Source organism: Leptinotarsa decemlineata, unplaced genomic scaffold, assembly GCF_025532065.1.
Source record: "Leptinotarsa decemlineata unplaced genomic scaffold, Ldec_3_MD MMD2_tig00078422_RagTag_RagTag, whole genome shotgun sequence".
NCBI lineage: Eukaryota > Metazoa > Arthropoda > Insecta > Coleoptera > Chrysomelidae > Leptinotarsa > Leptinotarsa decemlineata.
Window position 1 is genome coordinate 6,752,879 of NW_027412747.1, and position 12,581 is coordinate 6,765,459.

General features: G+C 34.1%; 1 protein-coding gene across 6 annotated transcripts in view; it reads right to left on the reverse strand.

The window, feature by feature from the left end:
- Positions 1-560: 560 nt before the first annotated feature.
- nolo (ADAMTS-like no long nerve cord) overlaps positions 561-12,581 on the reverse strand; it is an 875,808-nt gene continuing 863,787 nt past the window's right edge. For all 6 annotated transcript variants that reach the window (XM_074186241.1, XM_074186240.1, XM_074186239.1 and 3 more), the window contains 4 exons: positions 11,433-11,593; positions 10,527-10,675; positions 1,285-1,435; positions 561-1,192 (listed from right to left, as the gene is read on the reverse strand). In XM_074186241.1, the coding sequence (XP_074042342.1) occupies positions 1,086-1,192; positions 1,285-1,435; positions 10,527-10,675; positions 11,433-11,593 (568 nt within the window). In that variant the 3' untranslated portion in view covers positions 561-1,085. The remainder of the gene's footprint in view (positions 1,193-1,284; positions 1,436-10,526; positions 10,676-11,432; positions 11,594-12,581) is intronic.

The following is a 12,581-nucleotide window of genomic DNA, read 5'->3' on the forward strand; positions in this document are numbered from 1 at the left end:
ATATCCCCTCTCGTGATTATGCTACGACTGGCCAATACATGTAGTTTGCTTGTAGATTTAGATTGGACTCTACCTGAAGGAGTATTTCGTGGAGCAATATTAGATTATTTCTTGAATACATCTGTTTGATACGGTATACATATTTATTATATTAAGTATTTTCATCTGTTCATGAATATGATTTTCTATCCATGAGCTAGTTTACGTACATATTATCATTATCGATTTTATTACACATTATCCATGTAATTAGACCTTCGATCTGTTTGAATACAAATAAATGAATAAATGAATTTAGCTCAAAATGTATGTGCGATTTGAGGATTTTTTCTCATATCCACCGAAACGGATGGAAGGAGGAACATATTGTACTATTACTACTTACTAATGGTGCTACAGTGGTGGAATGAATCTAGAATGGAAAAAAAAGTGGAAATCATTCAATAATCATCATAGATATAAATTATAAACACCGTTGCGACTAACATGAAATATCTTGATCTGATTGGCTAACCACTATGACGAAATATTTCACGGCCGATCTTTTTTGAAAGTACTCCTGAAAGTTATTTACCTAAATAAACCTCGTCAACCCCTTTTCAGTTTATTTTTTCCGTAAATGGAATATTCTGATATCAGAGTATGGGTCAATTTGTTTTGAGTTTCAATCAAAGTCTGAGATTATTGCCTAATCATCATGAAGGAAAAAACAAAAACACCAAACATTCTTGCCTGGAGAAGTTATTGGTTCTTACTGTCACAACTGTCAAACAAATAGAATCAACACGCAAATTTTCTCAAAACAGAGCTTCAGAATCAGAATGCTTATTGAATTATTTGTTTTTGGATTTCTGTCTGCGACAAATATTTTAGATTTCGATAGTTTTTCTGAAATGAAAGTGATTTTTATAACACACAGATCCTGTAAGACCCGATTGCAATTAAATAACTACTGCCATGTGCTTTGCTTCTTCGAACAGAATAGTGGAGAATTCGGGAAACACGAATTATTTGACATGGACACACTTTCCAGTCACCTGGATTCACAACTGTTGCCGTTTTCTTCTTATTCACAAATAACTTCTTCAATCCTGACAAGTTTGGCAACACTGCTGCTGGTATCTAGTTATTCTACACATGTTCATGGCTTTCACATTTGGGCAAAACATCGAGTGGTCCTTGCATACCGTTTCTGGAAAAGATTATCATTTAAATATCCACCCTGGAAGAAACCAAGATGGCTGTCGATGGCAACCGTAAACTAATCATTCGTCACTATCATACCTATCGACGTACAAGGTGGTCCTATACAATCCTTCGTTACTGGAGGCCTAGGCATATCTTTACAAGCCGTCCCTGCAGCTTTCTTGGTTCCGTACCAAACACACTGTATGATTCTGAATTTCAACCCCTTCTTCTCACATTTCGTGTCGCACTGAAAAAAGTTCCATACGTGATTTAGTATTATGGTATAAAATTAATTCAATTAACGTTGTCAAAATAGATATACTACACCACTTTTTTTACGAATTGCATGCAAACTTTTCAGATAACACAGGGAATATCACTAGATTTGTCACAAATTTATGAAGATAATATTGACTTCATAGGATGGGTGAAACAAAGTCATGAAAATATAAATTTTCTCGAACTGATAGTGTGCATTTTTTTCTATCGTATCATTAAAAACTAACGAATGAATTCAAGAGTCATTGATACAAATATTTCAGAACAAATCCTTGCAGAAGTCGATTTTTATTTTCAAAATTGTCATTTGAGCATGTATAGGTACCTCTTCCAATATTGAGTTACAATAACCCGAACTTGGAAAAATTCATATTCAAAGTACCTCTTCTCATAATTAATTGATCGATCTTTCATACTGAATACAAATAGTTTGTGAAAATAAATTCTTGAACAGGGAAGTTTTGTACCAGAATGTATAGAAAAAATTTCAATTCATTTAAAACATATCAGTTTTCCTTTATTCAAAAAAATTTAAAAAAATAATACTTTACAAAATCGAAAATTGGTTCTGGAAATAACTGAAATCTAATATTTTCTCAACGGTGCAGAGAAACCTGCATCCAATCCTCCTCATGATGTGAGAATATTCAAAAATACATTTCCAAGACCTCATGAGAATACCTTTTACTCGTATGGAGTGTACTTAGTACAAAAATTGTCTACAGAATTCATGAAATTAAATCTCATGACCAGAAAGCGTATCAAGTAAAGTAGCTACAATACATATGTTTTTTCTGAGACATTATAATGCATCAACAGTAGCGTTTAAAAATGTTTAGGCATATCCTAAAAAAGGAATAACTTCTCATCAAGAGGGGTTTCACAAAACAATGTTATTCAAAGGAAAATAATAACAAAGTGACATTCACCTCCACCAGCAGAAAAACAATTCTTTCCTCTGTGACTTTTCAGGTAATTAGGAAAAAAATTGTGTTTTCAGAACACCACTATTATTCATCTCGCTCTGATACCTCACAACCCTGCTTTGTTCTAACGGTCTTTGTTTTGATCTGTAGAACCGACCTATGGTAAGTTTGATCGATGAGTACAAATGTGTGGGACAATAAGGAAAGTTGCCAATGTAAATTCTCGTTTGATTAGAAATATATTTTTTGAATGAGGCAATATTGTTCTCGAACGGTACCGAAATTATCGATACTGGGCAATTCGAAATCCACATCGGATAATGCAAGCGCATACACAACAACTCCACAATCTTATTGATGTGAGGATTGGTATAGTGGATTCTCAAATAATTGGGTTCGAATGCCAGTTAGTGTCAAGTAGCTTTAGAAAAAAATATTTTCTATTATAGAGGTATTTTTTCCTGGGCTAGAAGATCCAGCTGTACCAGATCACATAATTTGGGTGCAACAAGACGATATGTCTCGATATTATGCACGTTCAGTTCAGTGGGTTGGCAGATGAGGATCTATCGAATGGTCCTCGAGGCGCGGAAGGAAAGGATTCGTCAAAAAATCGCCTAGTCAGACAGAAATAGAAGATAAGGTTCAAAAAGTATAACTCATATATCAAGACAGCAACTATCTAGTCAGCTCGTTATCAGAATATACAGGGTATTCCATATCCGATGGTCTATTAGAAGTATCTAGAAAAAGATGAGAGTTTCAAATTCTGGTTACAGATGTAGATGGCTGTGATCTATCGTTTGAAAATATTTTCATCTCCGCATTGTTGCCACATCTACATGTAACAAACATCAACTTGGAAATTTCAAACAGAACACCCTATATATTGTATCATTTTTTAATTCTGCATCGAATTCCAAATAAGTTTTGTGAACCATGTTCTATACCTATCTCTCACCGTTTTTAAAATATTAATTATTTTGTACTTTTTTTTGGCCAAACCATGGTTATTTTATTATTTAATATCGCATGAATTAACTGATAGACCGAACTCAAATTCTGGCAACATTGAGATAAGTTATGGTGGTTTTTATTTCAGAACAAAAATCAAATCTTATTTTATACAGAGTGTCTGAAAAATACGTCTCAATTTGTATCTTTGATAAACGACCATAACTAATTATTTTCAAATGGAACATCCTATATATTATTCAATTTTCGAATTCAACCAACCAATGTGAACAACTTTGATCAACTATGTCCTATAGCTATCTCTAACCCTTTATGAGATATGAATTATTTAAAAAAAATTGCTCCTATGCAAGTATGCAAGCATATAATTTCCAATAAAATTAAAAATCAAGTGCATCAAATGACAAACAATCAAAGCTAGATTTTTTTGGAGGTTTGATTTTCTGGTGGTTACATTTGATACTGAATTATCCCTCCCTAATGCTTGCCATTCACCTAAAAACTTCGATAGATCGACGTCATAACCCTTTATGAGATATGAATTATTTTATAATTTTTTTGCGTCTTTACAAATATAACATTTCAAATACAAAATTCGGTAAAAATGTATTATTGAACACATCGAATGATAAATAATAACTTCATATTAGTTCAGAAAGGTTTAATGGAATACATCAATGGACCTTCATAGTGGGTGTAAGACAAACATTACTATTTCGACAGAACGAACACTGTTCAAAATTAAATTGACAGCCAATTAAATTGACAACCAAAATAATTCTAAAAAACAAGAGATGGTATTGTGAAACTAGCTTCGCAATTATTTGATATTTGATACTGCCATGACAAAAATTCAGTAGCTCAGGTGCTTGAAATGCTGGCCATTCACTTGTAAACATTGATGGATCGATGTTAAAACGTGATCAGTCGTGGCTCTGCGGATTTCCGACGGGTCGATTTCCTCGAAGGCCCGTCTAACCCGATCTTTCAGTTCCTGTTTCGAATGGATAGGTGTTCTATATACCTTTTCTTTGATTTTTCCCCAGAGGTGAAAATCTAGGGGAGTCAGATCCGGTGATCGAGGCGGCCAAATCCAAGGACCCAAACGTCGTATCCACCGATCTTCGAACATATCGGTTAGTTCCCTACTCACTTCACTTGTGCAATGTCCAGGAGCTCCATCCAACTGATACCAACAATTCCGAGACAAGTTTAGCGGCAAATTGTCCAAAAAATCACTCACAGTCGATCTCAGAATATCTAAATATTTTTCGGAATTCAACTTTTCTTCAAAAATGCAAATAGAAACTTTATCATCCATGAGCATACAAAAAACATTAAAACTGAATTTTTGTTGGAATCCCCTTTGTCTGATGAAATGAGGATTTTCTGATGCCCAGAAGTGATTATTTCGACGATTAAATATTCCCTCGCATGAAAATTGTGATTCATCAGTCAATATAATTTTTTTGAAAAAGTTTGGATCTTCTTATGTCCATGTCAGTGCCATTTCGCAAAATTCTACCCGTTTTGGTGGATCATCTCTATGCAAAGCTTGCAGCCTAATGAATTTATAATCGTGCATATTATGTTTTTGTAAAAGTCTCCATATAGAAATTCGAGAGATTTCTAAATCAACCGCAGCACTAGACACTGATGCATGATGATAAGCATAAAAATATCCTAAAATGTTTATTTCATTTTCCATATCACCAGTCACCGGACTCACTCGATTTTTTGAGGCACGGACTTTTCCATAGTTGAGGTAATTTCGTTCAAGTCTTCTGAATTTTCTTTCATTCATGGCCGGTAAGTTAGGATATAACTCATTAAATCTTTTACAGGTCCTTGATATGATTTTAGCGCACTCTCCATGAATATAAAACAAATTTAGGATTTCAGAGTTCGAATAACTATTATTATCTATCTTCACTACTTCAATATGACAGTCGGACTATTTGAACAAGTTATTGACAAATCCATTCTTTTGTTTTTCAAATCAGACTTGGATCATGACACACCATTATCCTTGCCGAAATTCAGTTGCAAAATTCAAAATTAATTTTTAAAACTCTTTTGATATTCGAGTAGTTGATTAGAAATAGAAAAAAAATCACCGTGTATTGAATTTTTCTTTGATTTGATAATATTCAAAAAGTATTTCTTGCAAAAACAATCTCATTTTGTAATAATTTTTAATCAGAAGGAGTAAATTTCCGAAGGCCCGAGACCTACGTCCTATTGCAAACCTGAAATTTTTAGAATGTGTGTATTATATGTATGTTATTGAGAACGTATGCATATTATTAGGAATTCCAGATCACGTGATGTCTGGGTGGCAAACACCAGTTTTACTATGGAAATCACACTTTTGAGAAAAAAAAGCAATGTTTCTGGAGGGCAGATGCCGTCGTATTGGTTCATTTCGTCATATAGCCAGCTTAATTTCGTCATTTGACAAGTATCTGGAATGCCTTATTGGATATTTACAGATGAACCAACTTTCAATTTGAGGTTATGTTCCTTACTGAAGTTAAAAATCTGTTTACAACTCAACAGCTTTCCGATAAACAATATCGAGCTCTCATTGAATTGAAAGGCCAATCATCTTTACAAACACGAGAACAGTATTAGACAAAAGGCAATACTTATGAGTATTATCGTGCGGATACTATTTTGGCACATGAATACGAGGTGAATTTTGCGCACGGGTCCCCCTCTTTTGTAGTCATGAAATACTTGTGAAACATGTTTTTACAATTTACTAAATAAAACACCTGTGTCAGAATCATTAAATTGTATGACAGTTATCCATTTTGTTTCTGCTTCCCTCTGAATCACAAATTTGAAGTGTCAAAAATTATGTGGATGTTCTGAAAACGACTGTAAGGGAATGCCTGAACAATAGTTTGATGACGTGAGTCGTACCCCCCGAGAATCGAGGGGTACGACTTTTGGAGACTTGGTATTCGGTCGCTGCCCGGTGTTCAGAATACCTGGGATTACATAAAAAAAATACTAGAAACTAGGGTGTCTTCAAAATAAGCGACCCGATGGAAATGTGCTGTGACAAGACTGACTGATCATGCAATGACGTCGATCTATCGAAGTTTTTAAGTGAATGGCAAGCATTAAGTAGGGATAATTCAGTATCAAATGTAACCACCAGAAAATCAAACCTACAAAAAATCTAGCTTTGATTTTTTGTCATTTGATGCACTTGATTTTTGATTTTATTGGAAATTATATGCTTGCATACTTGCATAGGAGCAATTTTTTTTTAAATAAGTCATATCTCATAAAGGGTTAGATATAGGTATAGGACATAGCTGATCAAAGTGTTCAAATTGGTTGGTTGAATTCGAAAATTGAATAATATACAGGGTGTTCCATTTGAAAATAATTAGTTATGGTCGTTTATCAAAGATACAAATTCAGACGTATTTTTCAGACACTCTGTATAAAATAAGATTTGAGTTTTGTTCTGAAATAAAAACCACCATAACTTATCTCAATGTTGCCAGAATTTGAGTTTAGTCTATCAGTTAATTCATGCGATATTAAATAATAAATTTACCATGGTTTGCCAAAAAAAAATTACAAAATAATTAATATTTTAAAAACGGTGAGAGATAGGTATATGACATGGTACACAAAACTTATTTGGAATTCGATGCAGAATTCAAAAATGATATAATATATAGGGTGTTCCATTTGAAATTTACAAGTTGATGTTTGTTACATGTAGATGTGGCAACAATGCGGAGATGAAAATATTTTCAAATGATAGATCACAGCCATCTACATCGGTAACCAAAATTTGAAATACTCATCTTTTTTTGTTCTCTAGATACTTCTAATAGACCATCGAATATGGAATACCCTGTATATTTTGATGAATATCTTCTTCACTCTTAGATTGATTCCATCAAACTTTTTATAGTTGTGTCTGAGCACTTTTCCAAAATATTTTTCTCAACGATTTCGTAGAATTCTTTGTCTACTTTCAAGAAGAATTGTATTCGCCAAAGAACTCTGTTCAAAAAAGATAAATGGGTGGATATTGTTAGATATTGATTTGTAAGCCAAGTAGATATTATCTGTACTGAAATTACTCCATCAAATGAGTCACTAGGAAGGACTTGCCTACTAATTACAAAAATTAATTAAATATCTTATCGTCCAGGCTGAGAATTGAAACTACCCATTCTAGTGAAAATTTTGGAACAAAACTAGAGAACAAAAGAATGAATACGATCGGAAAAGAAAAGTTTTTGACTTTCTGCTTCTCTAGTTTCATACAAAAACAGTCACCTTTGAAAATATACAGGGTGTTCCTTGAACACATGCTAATATTTGAGGAGGTAATTCTTAGACCCATTTTAAGAAAAAAACTTCCTATGGACGTATGTCCTAAACGCCTCAACTTTTGAGATACAGGGTGGCAAAGTTTTCAAAAATAATCAGTTTTTTAATAATAACTGAGATAATTTTGTAGACATCTTTGGCATATTTGGTACATATGTTCCATGCCTCAAGTCACATTTTCTGATGTACACAAATTTGTAATTTTTCAAACAGTGGCATCCCTACGGGTTTCGCATTGAATATTTTTGGGGAAAAAGTACTACGCCAATGCTTTCTTTTCAAAATAAAATCATTTTTGAAATCTTCATTTATTTTTGAGAAAATTTGATCTCCTGGTATTTCTTTGTCCGACGCATGATTTTCACACAAAAAAATAAAAATCGACAGAAAGCAAATCAAGAAATTAGATCAATTCTAAAATGAATGAGAATCTGAAAATTGCTTCATAACGCATTACCAATTCCCTAATAATATTTGAAAACATAATCTGCAAAAAAATAAATTTTTCACAAAAACGAGTTTTATTTTATTTTGTGACAGTAAGTCTAAACGAATAGCACAAATTTGTTAATTAGTAATAATACCAAAACTGATTATAATAATTGTTGGAAGTGGCCACCTGCACTTAGAATGCATGCTTCCGCCCTTCTACGCATGGAATTACGCACCCGTTCAAATATTCCCGGCGTATTTCGTATAGTTTCAGACGAGGCAACTACTCGCTCTCTTAAATCTTTTAAAGTATTAACGGAAGTTTTATACACAAGAGTTTTAAGGTGACCCCATAAAAAAAATCTAAACTGTTGAGATCGGGGGATCTTGCTGGCCATTGCTGAGGTCCTCCGCGACCTATCCAAGGATAAACTGTATTTAAATGGTTTCGGACAATTACACTGGAATGAGTAGGGGCGCCATCGTGCATGTACCATATTCGATTCCTTAACGCAAGTGGCACATCTTCCAATAACTCAGGTAAGTCTTCTTCGAGAAAGTGTAAATAAAACGACCATCAAGGCGTCCTGGTAGAAAAAATGGGCCTATTAGATGATCACCTATAATTCCTGCCCATACATTAACCGAAAATTGGTGTTGGAAATGGGTTTCGGTTATTGCATGGGGATTTTCTTCAGCTCACACATGATTGTTATGGAAATTTTGAATGGAATTCCGAGAAAAATTTGCTTCGTCTGTGAACAAAATTTGTGTCTCAAACTGCGGATTTAGTGCAATATTTTGTAGATACCACTGACTGAAGTTCACACGCTGTGGAAAATCTCTGGGAAGTAGTGCCTGCACTCTTGAAATATGGTATGGGTATAACAAAAAATCAACCAAAATACGCCAAACAATTTAATGACAAATATCCACAGTTCTAGCGATCTTCCTCGTACTCGTCTCAGGATGTTCCTCAATTTCTTGCAGCACCGCTTCCTCAATTTCAGGAGTTCTTTCTAGGATATCTTTCCTGATAAATGCGCCTGGCTTCTGTTGCATTACCATCGGCAAGGCCATATACGTAATGCATTTGCGCCATTTCCGTATTCGTATAATTCACCATATTTACTGATATTCAGAAAAACAGCGGACTAACAAAATAATTTCAATAACACTTCAAAATCAATCAAAACGCGCTGTGACAGTTTTTAACACCAACACCTTACTTTAAACCAACATCAATATTAGCTACTGACGTTTGTACATATAGAGAATTCGTTTTTTATTGCTATGGTGAGTACGCTGCTTTTTCTGCTTTTAATCTTTAAAAGAAATCACATATCGACAAACTCCATATTTCCAAGAGGTGCAGTAAATAAATTCTGCTACACGTCATTTATTCCAGGATAACTAAATTTATGTTTTCAAAAATTATTAAGCGGTGCTGCGTTATAACGTAATTTTAATTGAGAACAGAGCATCTGACAACAAACAAATACCTTTTAGATCCTCAATTATTTTGCAACAAATCTGATCTCTTAGTTTGCTTTCAGTCGATGCACGATACCGCATCAGCTTTTTAAGGAATTTATCCTTAAGTAAAGCGATTTTTAATTTTTTGAGCGAAAACCATGCGTCGAACAAAGAAAACCCAGCAAATCAAATGTGCTCAAAAATGTATGGAGATTTCAAAAATAATTTTTAATTCAAGATAAAGCAGTGGCGTAGTATTTTTTTCGCCAAAAATATACATTTCAAAACTCGTACGTACGCCACTGGCAAGAGAAAATTAAGAAAATTGTACATCAGAAAATGCGTCTTAAGGCATGGAACATATGTACAAAATATGCCAAAGATGTCTACAAAATTATCTCAGTTATTATTAAAAAACTGATTATTTTTGAAAACTTTGCCACCCTGTATCTGAAAAGTTAAGGCGTTTAGGACATACGTCCATAGGACGTTTTTTCCTTAAAATGGGTGTAAGAATTACCTCCTTAAATATCAGCATGTGTTTAAGGAACACCCTGTATATCTGCCAATTGGGAAATAAGATTAAAACAGTATTCTTGAAAAATAGTTGATACACTTAGGTGACGTATATTCAAAATAGAGTGTTATCAGATATTTCATGAAAATTGTTCCTCATTTGGAAAGTATTATTCTGAATGAAATTATTTCGTAAGGAATGATATAAAACTCCTTTTCCTACAATTTAAAATCGTTGAGAGATTGAAAACTGGTGGATTCAGCAAATAGTTTATGCAAAAAAAATCATAAAATAATGTGGGATGAAGGTGATGTTACTTAGTTCTTTGGGGAAGATGAGTCGAAAAAAAAATGTTCATAACGTACTTCTGACCAGCGACCAACTTTCCATTTACCGATGCATCTTTCACTGAAACATTCTTGCTTGTCGACTGGTTTCTGCTGAAAGTCACACTTTGAGGGATCCACTGTGAGATTGCCTCCTATTTCACATCTAACGATCCTTCGCTGTAAAGCTATATCAATAATAATCTAATTAGTGACACGAATATAAGATTATGAAAGGTAATTATGATGATAAGTCCTACAAAATAAAATTACCCTGACCTCCAAACTCAGTTATAATTAAGTGATGTTATAACCCGTCAAATTTAATTTAATTGGTCTCCGATTTTTTGTTGCATCTCTGGAAGAGAATTGTATATGTGCAGATGTTTTACCGGAAAGACATGCCAAGAAATGCATCAGTTGTGATATATGACTAACTTTTTTGCGAGAGAAAATAACTAAATGCCCATATTAAAAAAGAATTTATTGATGAAATACAATTAATACACAATTGATTTGAAAATTATACCAGATCTTAATGAATAGTAGTAAAAATGAAATGAAAATCAACAGTTTTAGTTTTCTGATGATCGTGATCTAAAAAGAGATTTTTATTACCTCTATAAAGTCAACTTTTGACTAATCTAATCAACCTTTCGAATCTCACCCTTTCTGAGATGGAAATAGTGGGATCATCTAGAGAAGGTCTATATTTACTGATATTATTTGGCATTTTTACTTTACTTTATGCTAATGATGAAATAAAAACCTGCCAAATATATAAAAAAGTCAGTCGATTTTTTCAAAGGATATTTCATTTTTCACTGCAGTAAATGAAGCCTAGGTAAGGAGAAAACTGCTGGTGTCGATTCCAGAATTGAGAGCAACCAGCACTGTTCAGAAGATGATCACGCTTTTTCATTTCTGAATGTTGAAAATTCTCACCTTTGTGCCACGCGAAACATTTTGATTCCTCGCAAGGACTCCATTCGTGCGGTGTCCACTCCGGGCACTGATCAAAACCACATTTCCGTTTGGTTTTGGGTGTTTCCAGTCCAGCGTCTTCACATAAAATATCATCCACGGGTTGTGTTGTATTGTTCAACCTGAAATGTCAAAATTATATATAACTTAATTTCAAACTTCAGTTCGGGAATTCGATGAAAACTTCCTTGATTTCATATATAACAGTGGGAGAGTTCTCGTCGAAAATCTGTAAAAGTTCAACTTCAGTTATGAGAAGTTTCTGTAGAGTCAGCATTCTGGTAACGGGACACCTCGTGCTGGGACACTCAAAAAGATATAATATCTCGAGTGGTTAACATTTTCAAATTGTTTTCCGAAAGCTCTCAACTTATAGGTGACGAGCGAATCACAAAATGCATCAACGCGATAAACTTAAAACCCAATAAACGAATCTTCATACGGTTTTAACTAATGAACGGAATGATTCATGGGGAATGTGTAGGATTCAATAAGGTTTTGTGTGATTAGGTTGGAATATGACAATATTTTTCGTGCCAAGTCGAGGCGGTAGTGCTATCCTTCCAGCTTTCTTTGGGATAATCGTTTAATAGAACAATTCACAACATATCGTAGTAAATCATGTTTTGAAAAAAATAACGCCGGCCGCCACTGATAGTCATAAACCACCTGTGACGTGCTCAAGGGCGCGCGCAGCCTCGATTATTCTAGTCTTTGCACCGGCTTCGATGGAATTCCGGCAAATATTCCACCGACTTCGATGGAATTCCGAGGAATTTTCTACAGCTTCCGATTGCTAAATATAAAGACGATTCACTCGCCTATCGAGACAGTCAAGTGGAAGTGACAGCGCGGTAGGCAGAGCGATCTAATAAGGCGGTAGACAATTGGATAATAGTTCAGTTTTAGTTGAAGTGTTTTGATATTTTTAAAGTAGAATAAAGTTGAGTTCGATTATCGTTCATTGTAGTCAATAATTGGTAGACCCACGGAAAAAACGTAACATTTGGTGTGTAATAATTGACTGGAAATTTTATGTTTTATGGTGAAAACAATGAGTTTCGACTAAGACGAACTTAAGAAAATGTTCTGAGGTATGCAAGCTGGCCT